Source organism: Choloepus didactylus, chromosome 2, assembly GCF_015220235.1.
Source record: "Choloepus didactylus isolate mChoDid1 chromosome 2, mChoDid1.pri, whole genome shotgun sequence".
Lineage (NCBI taxonomy): Eukaryota > Metazoa > Chordata > Mammalia > Pilosa > Megalonychidae > Choloepus > Choloepus didactylus.
In genome coordinates this window covers 239,536,459-239,561,745 of record NC_051308.1, presented here as the reverse complement: position 1 = coordinate 239,561,745, position 25,287 = coordinate 239,536,459, and the positions used below count along the sequence as shown (strand labels likewise).

The 25,287-nt window shown below is 41.0% G+C and overlaps 1 protein-coding gene across 3 annotated transcripts in view; it reads left to right on the top strand.

Annotated features, from left to right (window-relative positions):
- Positions 1-558: 558 nt before the first annotated feature.
- Positions 559-25,287, top strand: part of UBE4B (ubiquitination factor E4B) — a 161,511-nt gene continuing 136,782 nt past the window's right edge. For 2 of the 3 annotated variants that reach the window (XM_037828565.1, XM_037828564.1), the window contains exon 1: positions 561-1,250. In XM_037828565.1, the coding sequence (XP_037684493.1) occupies positions 1,227-1,250 (24 nt within the window). In that variant the 5' untranslated portion in view covers positions 561-1,226. Of the gene's footprint in view, positions 1,251-25,287 lie in introns of all 3 variants that reach the window. The other variant, XM_037828567.1, reaches the window with a different exon arrangement.

Sequence of the window (25,287 nt, the reverse complement as noted above, 5' to 3'; positions counted from 1 at the left end):
AAGAGAGTTTTCAGAATATGAGCGGCCAAACGCTGTCCCCAGAAAGGAGACGTTGTTGACTTGGTTTCGGGCTCGGCGGCGGCGAGGTGATGCGCGTGGGGCTCCGGCGACTCCCAGGTCACTGACAGGCGAAACTGGGAACCACCAGGGCGCGGCGAACGGCCCAGGGGTGTGCGTCCGCCCCTTCAGGCCGCGGCGCGGGCCCGGCGCTGTTCCTCGGCCGCCCCCGCCGGCCCCCGCGGCCTCCCCCAGCGCGCCCTGCCCGCGCCTGCCCGGCAGGAGCCTACCTGGGCCCGGCCCGCCGCGCCCGCCGCCCCCGCGCGGTCGCCATGGCACCCGCTGGCCCCGCCCCCCGCCGCGCGCCCGCCCGCACTCCCTCTCGCCCCTCCCCCCTCGGGCGGGGGAGGGGGCGCAGACGAGAGGAAATCGGCGGCGCGACGTTCGCGGCCTATTGGCTGCCGCGTCCCGGACCCAGAAGCCCCGCCTCTCCGGCGGGGTCACGTGATCCCTTTCAAAGATGGCCTCCCTGTTGTTTTGATGAATAATACTTGGTGGGGCGAGGGGGTAAGAGTAGGGGTGGAGGGGTAGGAGGATTTACTCTTCCAGCGAGAGGCCTCGCGAGTCCCGTCCTCCCCCTCCCCCTGCCCGGGCTCCGGAACGGAGGCGGGGCGTGGCCGGTCTGCTTTGGGAGGGGAGGGGCTTCCCTCTTCAGTGGTGGGCTCGGTCTGGGCGATTCTGGGGTCCCCTTACCTCGGGGCACCCACTCTGCAGCCGAACGCTTCCCGCCAGGGGCGAAGGGTAGGAAGGAGAGCAGGATCTGCTGGAGGAAGCGTCGCTGCCTCACCACCACCCCGAAGACGCAGCAGGCTCGTGGCACTAGAGGAGCTGGAGACGGAGCTCCCTAGTCTGTGTAACCTGGGGAAGCAGAGGCTATAAGTGGCGCCTTAAGATAAACCCCGCAGCAGCAGCAGCAGTGGTGGCCAAAGGAGGCTGCTCAGGGCACAGGCAGCTGTAGGAGGCTCTGGGGTGATTGGAGTGACCGAAGCCAAGGCAGTTCAGTGCCTCTCGGTTCTTATTTTTTAACCTCTGACTATGCAATTCTGAAACCTCCCCCATTCGGGGGACCAGACAGTCCGCTCGGACACCGTCCACTCTCCTTTCCTCCCGCCCTGGTCTCGAGAACAGAAGGATTTCTCCCTAACTTCTTTCACCATAAGAGGAAAACGATGGAGGAGCTGAGCGCTGATGAGGTGAGGGAGGTTGGGAGACACCTTGGGAGACTAGTTGGCAACTCTTTGGCGCTTTGGAGAAGGTTGATATTGCGCCAGTGGTGCCTGGCCTTTGAGCTTGGGAAAGGAATGGAGATGACATTTTCAAAGAATAAAATGGTTACCCAAGACGGTCCCCGTTGTATTCGCCCTTGCCCTCTTTCTGCATTCTGAACTTCATTTGTTTCTTTTGGAGTCTTTTAGGACTGAAAAAGAGGAGAACGTTTTGAGGTGTTCGTTCTTTTCTTAATGGTGTTCAAGCAAAAGGGCTAGATGTACAAGTTAAGTGTGTGTGCGTGCGTGTGTGTGTTTGCTCATCCCTTACAGGAGGGATTTAAAGAATACTTTTGGATGGAATCAGTGTGTATAATAGATGTATGTTTTAAAGGCAGTAATTGAAATTCCAAGTATGTGTGGCTTTTCATTGTATAAGTTGGTTAAACATACCTTTGTGTTTGAGGGCAGCCTACAGACAGAATCTTTGATATTCAACAAAATCTGTATCTTCTCTGCAGTTTAGAGAATTCTAGTTAAATTCTAGTAATGTAGCAGACTATACTGACTTCAGACATACTTCTCTTTCATCCTACTTTTTCCTAATTCTTGTCTTTTTCACACTTGGGTTTTGCTGTAGCAGAGACCAAACAGGAAGCAGATGGAAGCAAATGACTTTGTAAACTACCCCCGTTCTCATTTCTGAAAGGAGTCATATAAATCCCCTTCTTGATATTTTTGAAGATTCTTTAATAAGACTGTCACAATGACAGTGGCAATTAGAGTACAAGGAATTTCCTGTGATTCTCTTGACTCTTCTCTTCCTTTTTGCAAATTGGGAGCTTCCCTTTCAGGACCCCTGCTGATCTCATCCTCTTCAACAGATCTCATTTCTTCCACCGGTTCATATAAAACTTCCCTACAGTATTGTGAAAGTAGTTATGCATCAGATCAGGTTGGTTGTACTGTAAGACTTTCAAGCTCTAGATTTAGCTACAGAATAGTCAGTGTGTTTATGTAGGGACTAAAATTCTCCAGGGATAGAACATGCAAGTGGTGGGTTACGGGTCAGGTAGGAAAGGAAGCAAATAATTGGCTTGGTTGTGATACTTGGCAGTTTGGAAAGTCAGGATTGCCTATTCTGTGTTCCTGACTTTGTTTTCCTGAGACACATCAGGAATGTCATCTTAAATTAGAAGAATATTGAACCAGTTTCTTTCAGTCAAGTAAGAACTATTAAGAGATCCCTTTAGAGGGGACTTTGTTTTATGTAGTTTTAAAAAATGTCTTCTTTTTTTTTCTTCTTTAGTATTAATTTTAATGGGTAATTTCTTTTGGTTCGAGTCTGTTTTTCAGTAGTCCTTTTCTTCCAAAATTTCTTTTTTTCTTGATCTCTAGAATTGTCCCTGTTTTTGAGGTTTTACATACTTGAATTTTCACCAAGAAATTGTTTTTAAGCCAATAAAGCATACAGAGCAGTTAAAGATACTGTATAATCTGAAATGTGTCTCTTCACTTTACTCAGTCTCTAAGGAGGGTGTAACTTTTTTGTTACCATATAAGGAGCAAACGTAACCTTGTGGTGGAGATATAAGAAACTCAAGGTCAACAGAATATTAAAATAAATGTGAAAGATTAAATGCACTAAATAAGATCAATATAAAATTGTCTTCAACAAATCAGTTGGCCTAAACACAAAAGGACAGTTAAATAACAGGTACGTTTACTCTCGGCAGAACTTAGAACAAATAGGTTTGGGGGAAATTTTTCTTTAGGATTTTTTTTTTAAACCCAGTTTCTTTAATTCTGGAATTTGGTGAGCAATTCTCAACAGAGACAATTCTAAAGCTTTTGTCTTTGTGTAGTTTTACTTTATTGGTGGGCATTTGTTGTGTCACACACACACCGATTTGGCTAGAAAACATATATTTGTATTATTGAATTCAAACACACATTTCAGGGGTTAAAATGGGCACAACAGTGGTCTTTCCATCATGATTAGGAAATTAGGCAAGGCAGAATTTCGTATTTTAACAAAATGAAAATTTAAGAGAATACGACCTATGAAAAATAAAGGCTTGTGTAACATAACCAGACTAGTAGCTTTAGAAAGATCTTATATCTGGGTTACTTTTTGGTCCCTCTCATAGATCACCTTAAATTCTTGTGCTTCCCCCCCCCCCCCCGCTTTCTGCTTTATAAATGAAATGCTTCTTTAACTTCACTGCTGTGTATTATTTTTATAGTGCACTACAGTGAATTTGTGGCTATATAGAGCAGATCCATGACTAAGTTCTTTTTCTTCAGGTACCTACATTCCAGAGCATCGTTATTTCCATTACATTCATTCTATAGCCTACTCATGTGTTGTTTTTCATATACCAAGATGATGCTGTGAGTAGGGCAGGCATTCTAAACTGTTTTCAGCAGTGGTGATGAGGTTGCATTGAAATGATTGGTGGGTTATTTTTTGTTTGTTTGTTTTTTGTTTTTTTTGCTAAATCTTTTTAATGACCTAGTTTGCCTGCAAGTTGGCTGGTTGGGATTGAGGGTGTGGCCGTGGTTTTAGAAGAGTGTTCAAGGTGTTTCCTCCCTGCTCCCCAAGCAGAGTATGGAGATTAAACTTGTGACCTTGAACTTCTTAGCCATGTTCTGCAAGTGGAAAGGAACTGACAGTTATTAACAGCCTTAGAAGCCTGCTCTGTGCCAGGCACTTTACAGCCACGGTCTCATTTGATAAGACAGTGTAATAAGTAGGTACTCTTCTCCTTATTTTACAGGTGAGGAAACTGAGATTTAGGTTAAGTAGTATGCCCATAGTCACCTGGTTTAGAAGTGGCAGAGCTGGAATTCAAACCCAGGTCTCCTGACTCCAAAGCTCTTTTTATGACATTTTACTGCTTAACGACTGACCATAAATTCACCACAGTTTCTGTATAAATAGCCTCCTAATATATTTACCATTCTGTGTGATATGCATAGTTTTTCTGTAGAAGGGTTGTTTTGTGTGACTGCATTTGTGATGTGATTAGGTTTTTTGTCTTTTTGGTACTGACTCATTCCTGTCCCATTCCCCCCAGTTGGTCATTTAACAAACATTTTAAAAGCAGATTCCCAGCCATGTGTTAGGCAGGTTAGGGGAAAGACAATCTTTTTTAGAAAAGAAATTATAATTTAATTGGGGGGAGGTAGCTGTAGTGTGCTATGTGCTGTTGTGGAGGTATGCACCAGACACTAAGAAAGGCACCAAGAAGGGATCCCTGGTGGGGCAGCCTCTTGGTGAAGACTTTCAAGGGATAGTTCGGCTGGGTAGTGGTTGCCAGGTGAAGAGCCCTTGGAACTGTCTGCGAGGCTGCGGGAAGCCCAGGTACTGGTAGGAAGCAGGGTGGCTGGAGCACAGGATTTTGCCTGGGGGAGCGGTGGCAGCTAAGGCAGGCACCAGGTTTTGGAGGATTTTAAGAAATGCTTAAGAGTTTGAACTTTCTCTGTAAGGCTGTAAGAGGCCTTTGAGGGATTTTCAGGGATTATAAAGATGACAGGCAAAGGTGTTGAAGGTGGATTGGAAGAAGGTGGCTGCAGGCTTCGAGACAAATTATGAGGTCACTGGTGCTATCTAGGAGCAAGGCAGTAGACTCTCAGCCTCTCTGCTGAGGCTGTGGCAGTGGGCATGGGAGGATGTAGACAGACACTGAAAATACCGGAGATTTAAGTTAACCCAGTTCTAATGATCAGTTTGATGTGAAGGGGGTGAGTAAAGGAGAAAGGGAGAAGATGACTCCTTGGTTTCTAGCTTGGGAAAAGGATGGATTCAGAGTAGGATAAGGAATTCCAGACAAGGAGAAGATTTTGGAAAAAGCTTATGAGCTTAGTTTTGGACTATGGAAAGATAAGACAACATGGAGATCCCCACCCTGGCCTTTTTGCTCTAACACCTCCACCCCTTTGGCCTGTTTTTTCTTTGTAACAGGTGTCAGGACCTAAGCTCATTGTTTTCCTGGTAGATCGTTGATACCTCTGACTTTATAGCCAGGGTTCTTCTTCCTCAAGCCTGGTAGGAAAGTGGGATGTAGCTTCCCAGGCCCCTGCTCCACTCCTTTTGTTCACTTTAGAAAGGAGACAAACGATGTTGAGCAAATCAGCCAACACTTATTTGAGCCCTTAATAGATGCTAAGCATTCAACTTGCTTAGTAAGTTGGTATTGTTGTTATCACCATTTTACAGATGTGAAAATTGAGGCCAAGAGAAATTAAGTAACTTGCCTAAAGGCACACAACTAGGAAATGGTAGAACCTGGATTTTAATCTGGAGAGTTCTTAATTCCTTTACTAAACTACCTCCAAAACAGACATAACCTGAGCAAGTTGTAACATTTACAGCATTCTTTTTTGTCCCTTTTGAGCTTGGGAATGGAAGCCCTGGACTTTAATTCTCCAGCTATTATTGCTGAGACTGGGGCTTGTCAAATAGCCTCTTACTTTTGTGGCAGAAAAAGGCCAGGTGATTTCTGACGAGGGCCTTTGCTCTGTACAGAGGACATTTTCACGCAGGATGCTTGTGTACCTGGGTGGTGATGTCTTCCTATAGGTAGTTCATTTGGCAATATTTACTGTTAACTTGCTACAAATCAGACACTGATTCTAGTGGGAGGAGACAGATGATAAACAAAAATGCACATGTACATGTTACTTGATGATAAGTGCTATGAAGAATTATAAAGTAGACTAAAGGGATAGAGGACAGTGGGGGTATGTGGGGCATATGTGGTTTTAGGAGGAGGCTTTGGAGTAGAGGTTCAAAAGATGAGAGGGAGCGAGCCATGTAGCCATCTGGGGGAAAAGTTTTCCCAGGTACTGGGAACAGTAAGCACCAAGGTCCTTGAGGTGGTGGATGCATTTGTGACCTGTGACCTGTGCCAGGAACAGAGAACAGGCCAAGTGTGGCCGGAGCCTGGTCAGCAGCAGGAGAGAAAGGCAATCATTCTTTTAGTAAATATTCACTGAGTGCTTGAAACTGTTTCAGTCAGTTCTGAGATGCCCATTTTTTCCTGCGCATTTTAACTTCTTTGAGATTGGGATGCTTCTTACAATGGGTGTTGTAATCACCCTTGGCCAGGTGGCAGTGTGACACTTGTCATTTCCTGTTTATGTGTGAACCTCGTTATACCTGTTCATATTATTGCCCCTTCAGTTGAGTTAAGTGCTACACATGTTAAATTTAGTTGTCCTTTCAAATGCCTTCAAAGAATTACACTTTGATTCATCACTGAAAGCAAATATTGCTTTGTATTGCAGAGATGAATGGAAACACCGTGGGAGGTAAATTTGATATTAGTAAAGAAAATGTTTGTTGGAGGAATAACCACAATTACATATTTTATTGTACAGCAACAACCAAGTGTGTTAGGGGGCTTTAAAAAGGTAAAAATCCGTAAGTCTATGACACCATGCCACATTTTGTAAGTGAAAACATAGTTAGAAGGCTTGCCTTTCACAGCCAGCAATGCACCTGAAGGTTAGAGACACTCCACACCTCTCAGAAAGAAATCTCAAGGCAACGAGAGGCTGTGTAATGAATTGCTATCTATTGTTCAGGCATTTTGTCATGGATTAACTGGCAGTGTAACTTGGAGGTGCAAGAATAATGATATGTGATAATCAGTGACATCTTATAAATGTAGTTCGCATTCTAGACCATGAGAATATATATACCAATGGTCAAAACAGAAATTCCTGTCCCCATAGAGCTTACCTTCTCATTTATGTTTTAAAAGATTCATTCTGGCTGTTGTGGAAGGGAACAAACAGATAGAGGCGGATGAAAGCAGAGAGAAAGGTTAAGAGACCACTGCAGGAGTCCCAGTCAGAGATGATGTGGGGCTGCCCACCAGGGCAGGTGGTGGAGAAGGTGGGGAAGGGTCAGATACTGGGTGGCCATAAATTTTGTGGGTAAAGCCAGTAGGCTTGGGTGATGGATTGGATGCAGGCTTTGAGAGAGAGAGCAGAGTCAAGGCCAGCTGGGTGAGGCAGGATCTCATTGAGTGGACCATTGTAGCAGAGAATGTGAAATGGCAGCTGTTTAGGCCAGCTAGATGTTTGTTTCTCTCTAAATAGAAGTCTAGGTAGGAGGCTGGGGCTGGTATGACAGCTCTATGCTCGTTGGGGTGTAGGCGCCTGCTCTCTTACCGCACCACTTTTCCTAACATATGGCTTCCATCTTTTGGTCTGTTGAAGTCTGCGTTCTAGCCAGACAGAAGAGAGGGGGAGAGAAAGGGTTGCTTCTTTCTTTTAACGACATGGCTTAGAAGTTGCACATATCACCTCTGCTCAACTCCTACTAGCCAGAATCTAAGCCACATGGCCACAGTTACTTGCCACGAAGGCCAGGACATAGAGCCTTTACTGGGTGGCTGGATATTCAGCTAAAAGTTTTCTCACATTTCTTTCCAAATCCTTCTTCCCATACCTAAAACGTACTTTGCACCTTCCCAAGGGAGATAACCCCAAGTCAAGTTCAGAGTCCAGGATCATGAGGTGACGTGTAGCCCTCTCTGTCAGGTCTGAGCGAAGCTCCTCACAGTCGAAGAACCTTTAGATTAAAACATAAGTTATCTGCTCCCCCCCCCCCTCCATGTACTGTGATGGCGTAGGATAGGATAATGGAAATAAAAATGCCTACTTGGAAAAGGGAAGAATGGGGAGAATACGTCTCTCTCTGGTCCATGGCTATTATCAACTCCTGCTTGCCAGGCTGTGACAGCTCCCTGCTTTGGCAGTGATGGGACTTCCTGCCAAGCCCGCCCAGCACCCTTAGTTCTGCTCTCTTGTTCCTTGCCCTCTCTGGCCTCTGGCATTACCCTTGGGGTAGTTTTTCTTGTCTGTTTTTATCTTGTGCCAGGGCTGAAGTAGACAATGGAGAATATTCCCTTCCTGGGCCTGAAGAGTTTCGCTAGTTTTCTTCTAGCTGGATGCTGAAGGAGTTGGCTGTTTCAGCCTATTTGGGCCCCAAATCACCAGACTCCAAGTAAACTTAGACTGTAGACCATGGCCATTTCCTTGATAGATCTGTATTCCTTTTTATCTCTTCATGCAAATCAGCAAGCTGTAGCTTGAGTCTGTCTCATTCTTGTGGGTACTTCTTGCTTAAAATGGCAAGAAGCCAGTAAACACCCAAATTCTGAATCGTCCAACCAGTTCCCCTAGAGTTACAGGTCATGGTGTCACGCAGGCTGTTTTCTAAGGTGTCATAGGCTTTACCGAAAGTTTTCTTGTGGCCTAAGAAGAGTCATCAGCTTTCCTTCCTGCAATAACCTGTACCCTTGCTGATCCCTAAGCCAGTGCCACATATTTATATTTTGTTACAGTTGGCTCACTTCCAGGTTCCAAATTCTACATGTTAGTCAGGGTAATGGTTTGACTGCTGCAGCAGAGAGATCCGAATTCAAAAATAATGGCTTAAACAAGATAGAAGCTTATTTTTTCTCTTAAATAAAGGTCAGGGCAGGTGGTTGAGTATGGTTTATTAACTCTACCATTACTAGAGAGGCAGACTCATTCTGTTTTGTCCTCTATCATTCTCAATATGAAGCATTTAGCTTGTAGACCATGGTGGCTGCTCTAGCTCCTGCCAGCACATCTGCATTCCAGAAAGGGGAGAGGGAGGGCTTGCTTCTATCCCTTAAGCCATGATCAGAAAGCTTCATATATCATTGCTTACATCTCCTTGGCCAGAACTTACTCATGTGGCCACACTTAGATGCCAGGGTGGCTGAACTCACATTAGGAAGTACTCTCACAGTGGTACCTAGATTTTTTAGCCTAAGCAGCTAGAAAAAAGGAGTTTTCCTTCACTGAGATGAGAAAATGGAAAGAGAAGATTTAGAGTGAGAAAATAAGTTATCAGTTACAAATGTGTTAAGTTTATGTTGTCTTTTATTTATCCAAGTAGAGATGTCAAGTAGGTCATGGGAGAGAGGGGTTTGAAATTTGAGGGAGAGTTTGGGGTTGGAGATGGAAGGCTGGGAGTTGTCAGTATGTCTAGAGTCATGACCATGGGCAGTTTACCCAGGGAGGTAACATAAATAGCCAAGAGGCCAGAGCCCTGAGCCTCAGCCACTCCAGGGTTCAGAGGCCAGGAGATAATGAAGATCCAGCAAGGGAGGTGGAGAAGGAACAGCCAGTGAGTGGGAGGGGAGGAGGGAGCCTTGGCATCCAGGAGAAGGTAGTGTTTCACAATGGAGGGAAGATTCAACTCTGTCACATGCTGATACAGGAAGTTAAAGGTGGACCAAGGAGTATCTGTGGGATTTGGCAACACGGAGGTCCTTGGTGATTTGGAGGTTGTTGGTAAGGCCATCAGCTGACTGGAATAGGTCCGAGAGAGTAGGAGGAGAGAGTAGATGGCTCAGAGTGCAGTGCAGACTCTGGATGGAGGATTCATTGGTTACGGTCAGTGAACACATGGGTTTAAGAAGTGAGGACAGATTTGGTGAGCCTGTCCTTCTCATTAATTCCTTTATTTGTTCAGTAAATATTTTTTCAGTGTTTACTTGGTTTCTGTCACTTCTCTGAGATAGGAAGTAAAGATGTAAACTAGATTTGTATATTTCTAGCAGGATGTTTTGGGCCTGAAGAGTCCCCAATATAAATTTTGAACCATGAGCTGAGGAACACTAGATCATATTATAGTTTATTTTTAAAGTTTTTTTTTTTTTTTTTTTTTTAACTGAGTGGCAAATGTGTATGCCTAAAAGATCTGAATATTACCAACTCCATTTGTTTAATTTCAGCAAATCTTTGGAGTGTTTTTCTCTCTGTCGGGTACTGGGGATATACATGTAGAGGTGCCATCTTGAATCTCAGCGAGACTTGCCTGGTCTTTTTCTCCAGGGATCTCGTTCCCAGTTGGGGAGAAGCAGACCCAGCCAGCTAGCTTCCAGTGCTAGAGAGGTATTTAAATACAGAAGCACGTCTAAGGGACATCTCATTCTGACTGTGGAAATCCGGGAAAAGTTCTTGGAGGATTGAGTTAGTTTTTGAAAATGGTTGGGGTTTTGATATTTAGCAGGGTCTCCTGTGATGATGAATGGCTCCCTTATTTTTTTTGCAGGACAAACTCTAGTACATTCATCTTGAAATTGATTGTAAAAATATGATTCATTGAGGAAAAACTGAAGATGGTGAAAAATCTCTGATATTGATAGGTGCTTGCTGATTTGAAAGGTTCTGAAATGCGATTTTCAAGCATAGCCAAATGTGTGACCCCAAACTCTCCTACACCACTAAGTATCAGTGGCAGCAGCCACCCCAGGAGGGACAGGAGAAAGTTTTTATTACGATTACATCTCCTATCCAGGACTGAGCACATGCACTGGAATGGTCTCTTTAACTTGGTCTATCTCCCACTGGAATTTAGGCTCCTGCCTGTCTTGTTCACTGCCTTTTACCCAGCTCTTAGGGCCGGGGGAGTTGGCCCACAATAAATATTTGTTGCATGCCTGAATGAATACAAGGTGTCTGTCTCTTCGTGACTCCTAATTCTCCTGCCACAATAGGCCTTCTCAGTTGCAACCTTAAGTTGCCTTTGTTACATTAAGGTAAGCTCTTGATGAAAGAAACCTTGTTGTCAGATTTGTAATTCTGAGTCAAATATACCTGGGTTTTATGTGGAAAAACTAACTGTGTGACCTTGGGTAAATTACTTAACATTTCTGAGCCTCAGTTTCCTCCCTTGTAAAATGGCCATTGTGCTTCAGATTAATTACACTAATATGTAAAGTGCCTCAGGCAGTGCCTTGGCAGAGTGGGTTCCTGAGTAAGATTGACCTGTATGTAATTAGAATTTTAGTTGGTGCCCATATTACACCCAAAAAGCCCTTTGACTGTAACCTTGCTGACGGCACAGTGGAGGCCTCCTTACTGGTTAAGTTGCTAATGGGCTCTGCTTTGTGGGGAAGGCTGGGTTGGAACCCTCTCTCCAGTGCCTTATACTTTCCCAAATCTCTTCTCACTTGGGCCAGCTTTTGTATTAAGCCGCATTCCCTAGCCCTCGTCAGGCCTCCTTGCCCTTTTTATTAAAACCTGGAGTGATCAGGTGGCCTGAACGCTCCGAGGAGGTAAAGGTGGAGCAAGGAGTTTTGAGAGGGAAGAAATCAGGCATAAGGGGAGCTGAGGAGCCCAGAAGAAATGCGCTGCATCTCACAACTAAAAAATACAACTCAAGGTATCTCACTCTGCTCAGGACAGATGACTTATTTTGCCTTCTGAAGGCAAAATAAATACTCACCAGCTGCCAAATCTTGACTATCTTGTCCAGTTCTTCGAAGACAGTATTGAAGTTGAGAAAAGAGTCAATTTTGGGGTCCCAGTAATGAAAAATGTTCTACCTTGCTTGACTAATGACTTTCTAAGTAAACATTGTGAAATGTATTCAGCACACATTGTTTCTCTGTTCTCTTTCAGTGTTTGGTGTAGATTCAAGATGTCTAATAACATCAAGGTGATTTAATTAGTTAAATTTTTTGACTGAATGAGTTAGCACTTTGCTTTTACAGACTTTTTCCGGAGCCGAAGCTCCTAGAATTTCCACGAAGCAAATAATAGTGAACCCCAATTAAGTTGGGGGCTTTGTCAGTCCTGTATCTGGACTTGTACCGGGACCGGCTTCGTGGACGTGCAGCTGTGCAGTTGGGAGGGCCCCAGTCTTGGGTTAATGCTCTGATGTTACTGTCTTGAAATTCTTAACTGATTTTGAATGAGGGGTTCCTAAATTTTCATTTTGCACGGGGCTCCACAAATTCTATAGCTGGTCACTGACTTTCTCTGTGTAGTGGATATATGTCTGGGGTAGCATTTGACTAGATCCTGAGATTATGGGAAACCATATGGCGACTCACAAAAGGGAGATGTTCATCTTTGATGGAGAAAATGTTAATATGTTTCTAACTATGATGCCACCTCATTAATAGAATTTCTAGAAAATTTTAAGAAGTTCCTACTCATATATGATACTGAATCTTTGGATAATTCACCCCCACCCCCCTTTTTTGGGGGGATGGGGGATTAGTTATAAATAATAGGTTCTTTTTTAAAAAAACAAGATTTGGGATATGTAGGCATTTATTTCCATGTTATCTTTTTCATGTTGTACATCTTATTTCTCCAATCTTGATAAAACTTCTTTTGTGTTTTACCAAGTATAGTATATATTTTGCTCATGTTTTTACATTATAAACATTTGTTTTTATGAAGTATGAATTTTTCCCAAAAAGGTTGTGTTTAAAACTATAAATCATAAGCGATTTTAAAAATGTTATTAAAAATGGTATCCAAAGGCTAGTTTACTGTAGTATTTATATATGTAAACATTTAATTCCTGTAGTATTATATCTGTAAATACTTATCTATGTTGTTGGTCAATTTGGCGTTATGATTAACCACAAATAGCCACATATAGATTACCAGTTTTCAAAAACAGTAAAGTGTATTTAATGTTAAAGATGAAAAAAGTGTGTATATATTGATATCCCAGTGGGGAAAACTATTTGAGAGGGAAATGAAAATTAGTTGGAAAAATGTAAAAATACGTTATACTTTTAGCAATCTTTATAATCTACTCATTAGAACTTTTTATGTATGATTTGATTTACTCATAAAGCCATTATGTTTAGGGTATTGAGAAATTTGAATGGCTAGAAAAGTCATCAATAAAATTTTTTGGAGGTGGGATGGAGGCAATAATTTAAAATGCTAAAAATGCTTTTAAAAAACCACATATTTTTCCTTACTGTGTACAACTTTAACCCTAAACCTACATGGAGAAAAAAGTATAGCCTCTCTGAGCTTATTTTAAACATCAGTTATGTAAAGTAGATGTTGGTGTACTCATGAGATTTTTGCTTCAGGACTGCAAGATACTATAATGTGACAGCAAATATACATTTGTGTCTTAATCATGATAAATACAGATCAGGCATCTAGTCCATCTTCACTGGTATTTTGTCAGAAATTACCACCTTTCTTCTTCTTCAAGGATAAAAATAAAAATAGGAAACAAAAGAAAGAAACAAAATCTTTGTTTGGAATCTCACCATCCAAAGGTACCCATAGCTTACATTTTGGTGTACTTTTCTTCCACTATTTTTTTCTAAGTTAGGTTCATCCTACCCCAACTAAATCTTCTTACGTGATTTTTTTTCCAGAATCACAGATTTTTTGAACTTGAAAAGATTTTAGATTTAGAAATAATTTTAGCCTTCCCACTTCATTTAAGATATATATATATATTTTTTTTTCTGATTATAAATTCAGTAATGTAGATTCAGAATAAAGAATAAAAGGAAAAACAAGAATCACATCTAATGCCATAATCCAAAGATGACCACTGTTACTTTTTTGGCATATTCCCTTCCATTTTTCTCCAGTGTGTTAATATTTTATGTGCTCTGCTGTTCCTTACGTCTGCGCCTCTGCTCCACCTGGAGCTTTACCAGCCTCTCCCAGCATTACCAGATTTTCATCTTTTGAGATGCAGCTGAGGTGTCATCTTCCCTCTGACAACTCTCATTCCTGCTGCCCCCAGACCCCGATTTGGTGTCACTTAGATCTCTGCACTTAACCACACTGTTTTTGTGGCCAGTTCCCTTACTAGGTTGACAGCAGAGAATGTCACATTTATTTTATATCCCAAAGCCCGTTTATCTCAGGGATGTAGTAAAAGTTTGTTGAAGCAATAAATAAATATTAGAATTATACCATGTATGGTTTTATGTCTTGCCTTTTCAGTTCACATTAGATTATAAGCATTTCATTTACTTGCAAATTAAACATCATTTTTAACGGCTACAGATTTTTCCATCATCATGTAGGTGTACCATAAATTATTAGTCTTTTCCCAAATGTAGGAAATTCAGGCCTTGTCAGTTCTTTTTACTTTTATATGTGATTTTGGAATAAAGCCTTATATATAAATCTTTGTCTGATTTTCTGATGGTTTCCCTGATTTCTAGAAGCAGAATTTTTGGGTCAGAGGGTGTGGTCATTTTTAAGACTTTTGTACAATATTGCTGGGATGCTTTCCAGAAGAAGGGGGGGCGAGCAACCACCTCAGTATCAGACAAGGTGAGGGGGGCACGGGGCTGGGGGGGTAGGTTAATGGAGTGCTGGAATTTTCTGTGTCACCTTTTTGTGATCTCCTGTCATTTTCTCAAGATCCAGAGATGGTAGTGCAGCATGTTTGGTGGCGCTCCATTTGTGTTTTGGTTAGGGTTAGGGTCAGAGATCGGCTTTGAGGAGAAATGAAGACAACAATTGGAAGGGAAATATAATATAAATGGGCACAGATGCCAGTGTGCTGCTTTTTCTATGTATGACTGTTTTTGATCTTAAACTTGTCATAACATGTTCCAAGTTTGCCTTTCCTTTAAAATCACCTTTTTTTTGTTGGTATGCCAGAAATAGTAATAATAGTAGCTAGCATGTTCAGCGCTTATGATGTGTTAAGCACCTTACATAGGTGATTTTATTTAACCCTATGAAGTAGACTATGATTACTGTTCTTGTTTCATATGTAGATGAGGAAAGTGATACCTAGGGAAGTTAAGTCACTTGCTCAGGGTCACACAGTCTTTTCATGGGCTGAGTCTGGTCCACCCCATGCACTATCCAATGTTCCTAAAGACCCTGCCTCCCAGTGTAGGCCTCTGCTAGCTAAAGGGAAGAAGTCATTGCTGCTATACTACAAATAGAAATCTTAAGCAGCCTGCAGTTACCTTGGCAGACAAGTATGACTTTGCTCAGCCTCCACTCCCCTCATGATCGTGTGCCCCTCTGAGTGACGTTGCCTTCTACTTCTCAGAGGAGGTGGATAGCGTCAGGCACTTCCTACCTGACCCTCCCACCCCACAACGTGTCTACGCTTGTTCTTATTATTGTCTTCTCTCTGTTTTCAGGAGATGAAGTTTGCCTCTTCCTAATAAAAATTGTATTTGTGGTAGCGGGGGTAGTAGATGAGAAATATTTATTGAGAGCCAAGCACTGTTCTCCGGGCTTGATTTTTACAGAGTACCATCTAAGCTAATGGTGTTTTCTGGGTTGAATCCTCTCCTGCCAGTGCCTGGCTCTCCTGCTTATCTTTACAGTCTTGTCTTTCCTTCTCTACTCTTTGATTCAGAAAGTCTTCAGTTCACTCATCTTGTAAAACAACAAAATGCCACATTTGGTCCTGTGCGCCCCTCCGGCTGTCACATTATCCCTTTCCTCCCCCCCACCCCTCAAAAGGAAGGTGAAGTTTATTCATTTTTTCAACTATTTACTTTTTTAAAAAATTAGAGAATATGTAGGTTTACAGAAAAATCATGCAGAAAATAAAAGTGGGGAGAGATATATGGGAATTTAGACTAGACTCACAAAGGGGAGGTCTCATATCCCCCACTCATGGCTCAGACCCCCTCCCAACACACACACACACACAGTTTTGGAGGATTTTTCCTTCTTCACTCCAAGTGCCCTTGCTAAGACTGTCATATCCCCCAGGCACTTTTCAGAACACATTATTTAACTGTTCTTTGGCCTTTGACCCTGGTGACTTCTTTTTTTGAGAGTCTCCTCTTTTGCATACTGTGGATGTACTGCTCTTTCTTGGTTCCTTTTTCTCATTCCTGTCCCCACCCCAGAGTGCTCTTTCCCTGCGTGCACCATCAACGATGATATCCCTCAGGATTCTGTTCTCGATTCTCAGTGCCTTCCTTCCCCTCAAGGTGTAGTTGATGGATGAATGAATGAATACCCCGTTCTTGGACATTTATTCATTTATTTTCCACATATTTATTTGGTACCTCCTTTGGTGTCTGCTCAGTTCTAAGATGCTTGGGATCCGAATGTGAATCAGGTAGCAAAGTTCTGCCCTCTTGGATCTTCGAGTTTGCTGCGCTGTTTATACTGATGATTCCCAAATTCCTTCACCAGAGCTGCCTCCTGCCTGAGATCTGGGCAGGGCCGGCTGGGAGAGCACATGATGCTCAACCTGCCACAGCATCCACAGAGCCTCGGGGGATTTATTGGAGGATCACCCAAGACTCACCACACCTCAGTACTTTGATCAAGAGTTCTGTTGAAAGCAAGTTTTTAATTTTTGTTTTAAACTTTATTGAAACATTACAAAGTACAAATTTCCCATTTTTGTTTTTAAAGTCTTTAAAAACAACTGTATAAATAACTATTCTTGAGGGAAAAATGAAGCAGCACTGAGGTCAAATATAAACCTCCTCTACTACCAATTTTAGGGGAAAAACTGTATATTTGGATTTGCCTCCATAAGTTGAATTTATTTTTTATTATTATGTTTAACAGCTTTATTGAGGTATATTTGACATACAAAATATACTGCATATATTTAAGTTGCACAAATTGATAAATTTTGGCATATGTATATATCTGTGAAACTCCATCAGGAAAAAGGTGATAAATGTACACATGACTAATTTTATTTTTTAAATTACAAAAGCTGTGCAAGCTTGTTGAAAAAAATATGTATAATATTAATAATTAATAAGAAAGTGAATACATTTCCACCCTCCCTTGGGTAGTCTTTTAAAATTCAAATCTGATCAGATTTCTTCCTTTTCTTAAATAGCTTTCATTTCTTCAGTTGCCTTTGAGTATAGACACAAATCTGACGGTTTGGCCTGGTGTCCCACCCACCTGTCCAGCTTTCTCTGGCAGGATTCTCATTACCTTCCAGCATGGCAGGCGTAAGTCAGATTCTTAAGGCATAGCTCTCAGGAGCATGTTTTTATGGAGGATTGAGTGAAGGATATGTCACCTGTCCATTCCCTGAAAGAGTGGTTTTTAATCTTTTTTTGGGTCAGGACCTCTTTGAAAATCTTATGAAAACCGAGTACACAGCCTTCATGGAGTTTGGGGTTTAAACTCCTTTTCCAGGTGCTCTTAAGATCTATCCTTAAATCAAGCCACACCAGCACACGTAATGCCTGCACCTCCTCATTCGGCCACCCTAAAATTGCTTCCTGGAATCATCTTTTGGCATTAAGCATCTGTTTATATTGAAGAATGTCATCGATCACATCCTATGTGGCTATACCTGCGTAAGGTGTGCTACTCTCGCTCTTGGCTTTATCTTCTTTTTTTTACCATCATTTTACTTCTGTCCTAGTTTCCTTATCTATATGATTTTAACTTAATTTGACTAAGTTAAATTAAATTACAAATACACTGTGTTTTTTGTTACTCTCCATTAATCTCCCTAGAACAAGAAAATGAATACTGTAAAATAAATATCTCCTGCCTATAGGGTATTTTTGTTTGGGTTTTCTTACAGGCACCTCATACTCAGTAGTTTAATTATAGCTTATTTCTTAAAACCTCCTTCTGTTATTCTCAATTTTAGGGAATTTCACTATCCATTTAGTTCTCTTGCCCTGAACTCTAGACTTTTCACCTTTTCTCACATTTCATTTCTAAATAATGACGAAGTTCTATTGTTCCTACCCATTCAGTATTTCTGGAATCTTTCCCCTCCAGGACACATCCCTATTGCCCAGGCTTGCTTTTGTCTCACCTCGGTCCATTCTTTTCCAGTAGCTAGAGTGATTTGTTTTAAAAGACGAATCTGACTCAGCTATTCCCCTGCTCAAATCTTTCACAATTTTTCTCCTGGCTTCATGGAAAAGCCCAGCTTCTTAGGATGGTATTCCAAGCTCATTTATGAGCTTGTCCCAGCCTGTTTTTCTTGCCTCCTTATCATACAGCTCAAAATTCCCTGAACGCTGCATGTTCTTACAGAGCCTCTCTGCCTTGGCTGCTGCTTCTGCTTCCCTTAACCTGGCTGACTCCTACTTGTCCTTGAAGAAGAAACTCAAATCAAGTAACATGCACAATGTAAGATTTTCAAAATTACTCCGTGGGATGATTCAGTCATGACATCAATAGTGCAAGGGGATTTGAATCCTGAAAAACGAATATCAAACTGCTGATAGTGTCTCTGGGGCACTGAAATATTTATAAACATAAACTCTTTGGGTTATAAATAATAGAACAAGTTGATCTAGTTTAAGCAAAAAAGGGTATTTATTTTAAGGATACAGGGGTCCTCTTTCTGATCCCGGGGACAGAGGGAGAGCTGGGTCACAGCAAGAGAATGGAACCAGGAGTCTGAATGCTGCTGGGGCTTTCTTTGTCATATGTTTCTACTTCATTATAGTCACCCCTTGCACACTTTCCCCCATTACCTTTTGCCTCTTTCTCACTTCCTCATCCTCTCTTGGCAACCCTGGCTAATCTAGCGCTATACCTGCTATGCACAGCTGAATGTGGCAGGAGCAAACAGAAGCCCTGCCGGTGGGTCTCATTTTCCCCTCAACTCTATTTTGAAAACTCTCAAATCTGCAGAAAGGTTGAAAGAATAGTGTAATGACAGTCTTCACCTAAATTCATCAGTAGTTGACTTTTTACTTTTTGCTGCATTCACTGAATCTCTATAGGTGCATACTTTCATACACACACACCTTGGTTTTGGCTGAGCTGTTTGCAGTATGGAGAACAATAAAGCAGAACCTCATGGAGAAGGTAACATTTGAGCAAAGATTTGAAGTAGGGGAAGGAAGCGGCCAAGCGATCATCTGGGGGAGGAGCAGTCCAGGGGAGAAAGAGGCAGCAGTTCAGCGAGTGACCACTGACGTCCAGGTGTGTGTTGGAGGAAAAGAGACCCTACCGCACTGTCCTGCATTATTGCTCAAATAGAAACTGCCTCTTCCTAGGGGTAGGAAGTTCTCTGTCCCACTGGTGGTGGGCTTGGCCATGTGGCTTGCTCTGGCCAATGAGATGTGAGCGAAATGGAAGTGTCCTGTCTGGGCTGGTACAGTTTGCCATGCCTCTTTTCCCTGCGCCAGGACAAGTAGTAATGTTCCAGAGAGAGGCTGTTTGTTTCCCGAGTGCTGGAGGGAAGACAATATGGAGGAGAACTGCTCTTGTCACCTGGGTGGTCTCATGTTTTATGGACGTAGTAGGGCAGACTTAGCGGTTTTCATTCTTTTCACTAGAAACTGTGAAGAGAGAAGCTAGGAAAACTAGAAATCTATTATGTATCTTTTCCATTTGCATTTAGGCATAATTTACACTAATGCTAATATCTATTGTAAGGTAAATTTACCTCCTTTTAAAAGCAGGAGCTATCAGAGAGAATAGAAAATACATTGTTTTCTTTTAGACCTGTAGCATTGTTAACTTCCCCATGAAGCCATAACAGATGCATCAGACTGACTTGCAGCTCCCTCATTTGTGTCTGTTTCCTCTACTCTCATTATATCTTGCACAGACTTTGTTATGCTACATTGTAATCATTGATTTTCTTCTGTATGGCCCACCCTGTAGACTATGGCAGGGTGGGGATTATGGTGTGATGGCTTTGGTGCCTGCTACAGTTTCTGGTGCTAAGTAGGGGTTTAATAAATATTCCAACAAAGGACTGAATTTTCTTGGCAAACTTATGTCATAAAATGCCATTTTTCTCTGCCTTATTTACTGGCACTGACTAAACGTTGAACCAGAAAAAGGAAATATTCTTTATATCTATAGAAAATATTCATCATCACTATCAAATGAGTTTACTAGTATTATAATGTTGTTAATTAGGGTATCAGTGCAATATCTGAGATGCCAACATTCCATACACTTATTCAACCAAAATTTGACAAGCACTGTGTCATGTGAGGAGTAAGATTGCGTCTATCCCTAAGTTACTGTACCTTTAGAAGGAATTTTCAGCTGTAAAGATCAGTGGTGTGTGGTCAAGTATGCACTCCAGAGTTAGTTTCAAATTCACTCTCACTTTCCAGTGGTGTGACCTTGCTCAAGTCACTTAACCTTTCTGAGTTTGGTTTCTTCATCTGTAAAATGGGAAAATAAATGTACTGCGCTTTTTGGGTTATTAAGTAAGTTGTAAACCCCTTAGAACAGCATCTGCCACATGACTGTGCTGGGTAAGTGTTGATCATAGTGTTATAGATGATTCTTCTACCTCATGGTTTCCATCTCTGGAAGTAGTCATCAGTGACAACATAGCCTAGAAAACTTATTATCTGTGTGCCGAATTAGCTTCCTTTCTGCAGGAGAGGTGATAGAACTGAATTGAGAAAAAAGGAGATGTTTAGTTGTGTTGGGTTGAAGTCTTTGAAGGAGAATCTAAATCACTTTCTATAATGTTAAGATTGAAGGGGAAAAAAAAGAAAAAAAAAAGATAAAAGGGAAAAGTGTTTTTCTTTAATTTTGGCATCATGTACATAAGTCTGACAGCGGGAAACTGAATTTAACATAACTGGGAGAGCTTTAAATAACAAGACTTCTGGAGCTTTTGAATTAAAATTAAATTTACATTCTGAAAAATTTTAAGGCACCTGATGAATTTTAGATCAGAGTACTGTGAAGTTCAGATTTAAATGCGTTTATTTTAAGATACATTATTGGGCTTAGATGAGGCATATTGTGAAAATGTCATAGTGTTTTTAAAAGTTTTAGGTATGGCCTGCTATTAATAAAGAAAACAAAGCCAACAATAATTATCAAAATAGGAGATATCACTAGAAGGAGCTCACACCAAAAAGTAAATATTTGAAAGTGGGTTTCTTTATATTCAAATTTTATTTTTTTTAAGTAGAAAAATAAGATGCTTTTGTATAATGACTGCTACATTTGAAACAATGTTTTATGGATTTATTTATTTTTTTTTACAAACTGCTAAAAATAAGTGGAACAGTTTGGCCTATTCTATCTTAGCTTCTGCCTGATGCCGCCACAATGGCCCTTGCTGTTTTGAACAGTAGCTGTTTTGAATCTATTTTTAGTGTACCAGGGGCATGAGGGTAGGAAATGCTACACCAGTAAAGAACAATTTAGGGAAGAGCCCATTTTAATGTCATTTGTGAATTAAGAACTGAAACAGTCAAGATGAGAAAAACTCTAAGAATGAAATATTGTCATCGGTATGTTTGGGTTCAAGTTGTGGTTTAAAACATAAGTTATTGAGGAATTGGAAGTTCCTTTTTTATGCTTTTGGTTTCTTTGTGACATCTAAGAAAAAAGAATTTTGAAGGGCTTTCAATTCACTAAAATTTATACCAATCGTATACTTAATGTAAAAATGTGAGAATTATGACATGAGTCAACAAAGAGGAAAAAGTTTAATATTTTGGTGTGTTGGGGTTATTTTCAGATTACATCTCCTATGTTCTGTTTGTGGTAAAAATGAATTGCTGCTGTGGGCCGCCCAGGGCTGTTTCTCCTTTCTCCAGAAGGTTCTTAAGATGGGGTTCAGGCCAGGTTCTACCCGGTATTTCCTACTGATTCACGTCACATGCCAACCTGTTTCTGCTCCTTCATCCCTCCCAACACCCCAGAGACCGCAGTATATTTCACAAAGTCTTGATTCTTCAATCTTTTTTTTTTTTTTTTTTTAAACCTGTGTTTGTGAAGTGGTGGGAGTGGGAACTGGGGAATACGAGCACAGTGGAAATCTTTCTTCTTGGAAAACTTTCTTCCTACTTTTAAAGCCCATCTTGCAATGAGTCAGAACATTCATTCTATGTTTTTATTACTGAATAGAACATCTGAATTTAACATTTCAGGCTGAAGTTGGCATGCAGATTTAAGGTAACTTCATATTTTTTCCAGGAACCGTGGGTGAGCTTTTTCAATGGTAGTGATTATATGAATTAATAAATAGTAAATTTTATGTGCACTTCATTTTTCTAGTATTTTTCATTTATTTCATTCATTCAACAAATATTTAGAGAGCTCCTACTGTGTGCCACTCTTTTTTCATTGTTTTTCATTATATTTTCATTATGCTATTTCAATCCAAATAACATAAAATTAATTACCTAAAAATGAGTAATTCCATGGCATTTAGTACATTTGCAGTGTTTTGCAGCCTTCACCTCTATCAAGTTCCCAAACATTTTCATCACCCCGATAGAATCTATTGCCAAATCCAAGGTCATGAAGATTTACTCCTGTATTTTCTCCTAAGAGTTTTATGATTTTAGTTCTTACATTTAGGTCATTGATCCATTTTGAGTTAATTTTTATATATGATTTGAGGTAGGAGTCCAACTTCTTTCTTTTGCATGTGGAAATCTGGTTGTCCCAAACACCATTTGTTAAAGAGACTGTACTTTCCCCCATTGAATTGACTTGGCACTCTTTTCAAAAATTAATTGGTCCTAGATATATGGGTTTTTATTTCTGAACTTTCAATTCTCTTCCGGTGGTCTAAATATCCTTATGCCAGTGCCACACTATTTTGATTACTGTGGCTTTGTGGTTTAAGTTTTGAAACTGGAAAATGGGAGACCTCCAACTTTGTTCTTTTTCAAGTTAGTTTTGACTAGTCAGGGCTTTGCCATTCTGTATGCATTTGGTGATTGGTTTTTCCATTTCTGCAAAAAAGATTGCTGGAATTTTGAACAGGATTGCAATGAAACTATATACTACTTTGGGTAGTATTGCTGTATTAACTATATTAAGTATTACAATCAATGAACATGGGAGGTCTTTCCATTTGTTTAGGTCTTCTTTAATTTCTTTCAGCAATGTTTGTAGTTTTCAGTGTACAAGTCTCATACACACTTGGTTAAATTTATTCCTAGATATTTTATTCTGTTAGATGTTATGGTAAATGGAATTGGTGATGCCAAGGAGTCACAACAAATACAGCTAATCTATGGTGGGTCAGCATCCAGATTTTCTAACTGATCCTTGGGTCATTTCACTCTACCACCGTATTTGTTATCATATTTTAAATGTGGCCCACTGGGATCTACAGTCCGTCTGTTCTCATTGCATATATGTCTTCATTTCTCTTCCTTGGTCAGGGTAGACTCCATGAACGTAATTATAATCACTCCTTTGCATATACCTTCAACTCCCTTGACCCTCCCTCTCTCTAATGTACTTGCTTTGCCTTGGTTAAATTCAACTTTCTATCTACTCTGCACCTACACTTAGGATGCTGTTTGTGGTGAGAGAAAAATACATAATCATGATGATTGGACTTACTGGTTTAATTTTGAATTCACAACCACCAATCTTAAGTGGTCATGAGCTTGCTTAGTGCTGCCCAACGATTCTACATTTATTCTCTCACTGTTCCATATGACTACGTTTTACCTTCTGTTCTCTTTTTAAATCCTCAACACCTCTTCCCATCCTCTCAGCTGAAGGCCTTGCTTCATATTTCACTGAGAAAATAAAGGCAATCAGAAGAAAACAGCTACAAGTTCCTACCATCACATCTACCTTACTGTCTTCCATCTGAACCCACTTTATCTGTCTTCTTTCCTGTTACTATGTGTGAAGTCTGTGCTCCTGTCCAAGGCTACCCTTCCTGGGGTGTGAGCAACATCCCATCCCCTCTCACCTACTAAAAGACATTGCTCTAGTGTTTGTTCCTTCTCTCTTCTGCATCTCAACAGTTTTCTATCAGCATGCATTCATGCCGTACTCTCTTGCATCTTTAAAAACAAACAAAAACCTCTCTTGATCCCTCTTTCCCCCACCTGCTACCATCCTCTCCATTTATCTATCCTTTTTAAAAAAAATTCCTCAGAAGTCTATATTTCCTTTCTCCACTTCTTTTCTTCCCATTCTTTTTTTTTTTTTTAATCATCATTTTATTGAGATATATTCACATACCACGCAGTCATACAAAACAAATTGTACTTTCGATTGTTTACAGTACCATTACATAGTTGTACATTCATCACCTAAATCAATCCCTGACACCTTCATTAGCACACACACAAAAATAACAAGAATAATAATTAGAGTGAAAAAGAGCAATTGAAGTAAAAAAGAACACTGGGTACCTTTGTCTGTTTGTTTGCTTCCCCTACTTTTCTACACATCCATCCATAAACTAGACAAAGTGGAGTTTGGTCCTTATGGCATTCCCAATCCCACTGTCACCCCTCATAAGCTACATTTTTATACAACTGTCTTCGAGATTCATGGGTTCTGGGTTGTAGTTTAATAGTTTCAGGTATCCACCACCAGCTACCCCAATTCTTTAGAACCTAAAAAAGGTTGTCTAAAGTGTGCGTAAGAGTGCCCACCAGAGTGATCTCTCGGCTCGTTTTGGAATCTCTCTGCCACTGAAGCTTATTTCATTTCCTTTCACATCCCCCTTTTGGTCAAGAAGATGTTCTCCATCCCACGATGCCGGGTCTACATTCCTCCCCGGGAGTCATATTCCACGTTGCCAGGGAGATTCACTTCCCTGGGTGTCTGATCCCACGTAGGGGGGAGGGCAGTGATTTCACCTTTCAAGTTGGCTTAGCCAGAGAGAGAGGGCCACATCTGAGCAACAAAGAGGCATTCAGGAGGAGACTCTTAGGCACAAATACAGGGAGGCCTAGCCTCTCCTTTGCAGCAACCGTCTTCCCAAGAGTAAAACTTATGGTAGAGGGCTCAACCCATCAAACCACCAGTCCCCTATGTCTGTGGTCATGTTAGCAACCATGGAGGTGGGGTAGGCGAATACCCCTGCATTCTCCATAGGCTCCTCAAGGGGGCAATACATCTTTTTTTTTTTTTTTTCCTTGTTTGTCTTTTTTCTTATCTTTTTTTTTTTTTTTAACTTTCCCTTCTTTTTTAAATCAACTGTATGAAAAAAAAAAGTTAAAAAGAAAACAAACATACAATAAAAGAACATTTCAAAGAGACCATAACAAGGGAGTAAGAAAAAGACAACTAACCTAAGATAACTGCTTAACTTCCAACATGTTCCTACTTTACCCCAAGAAAGTTACATACTATAGCAACATTTCAGTGAACTTGTTCCTACTACATCCATCAGAAATTAACAGACCATAGTCATTTCTGGGCATCCCCAGAACGTTAAATAGCTTATCTGTTCTTCTTGGATTATTGTTCCCCCTTCCTTAATTGCTCTCTACTGCTAGTTCCCCTACATTCTACATTATAAACTATTTGTTTTACATTTTTCAAAGTTCACATT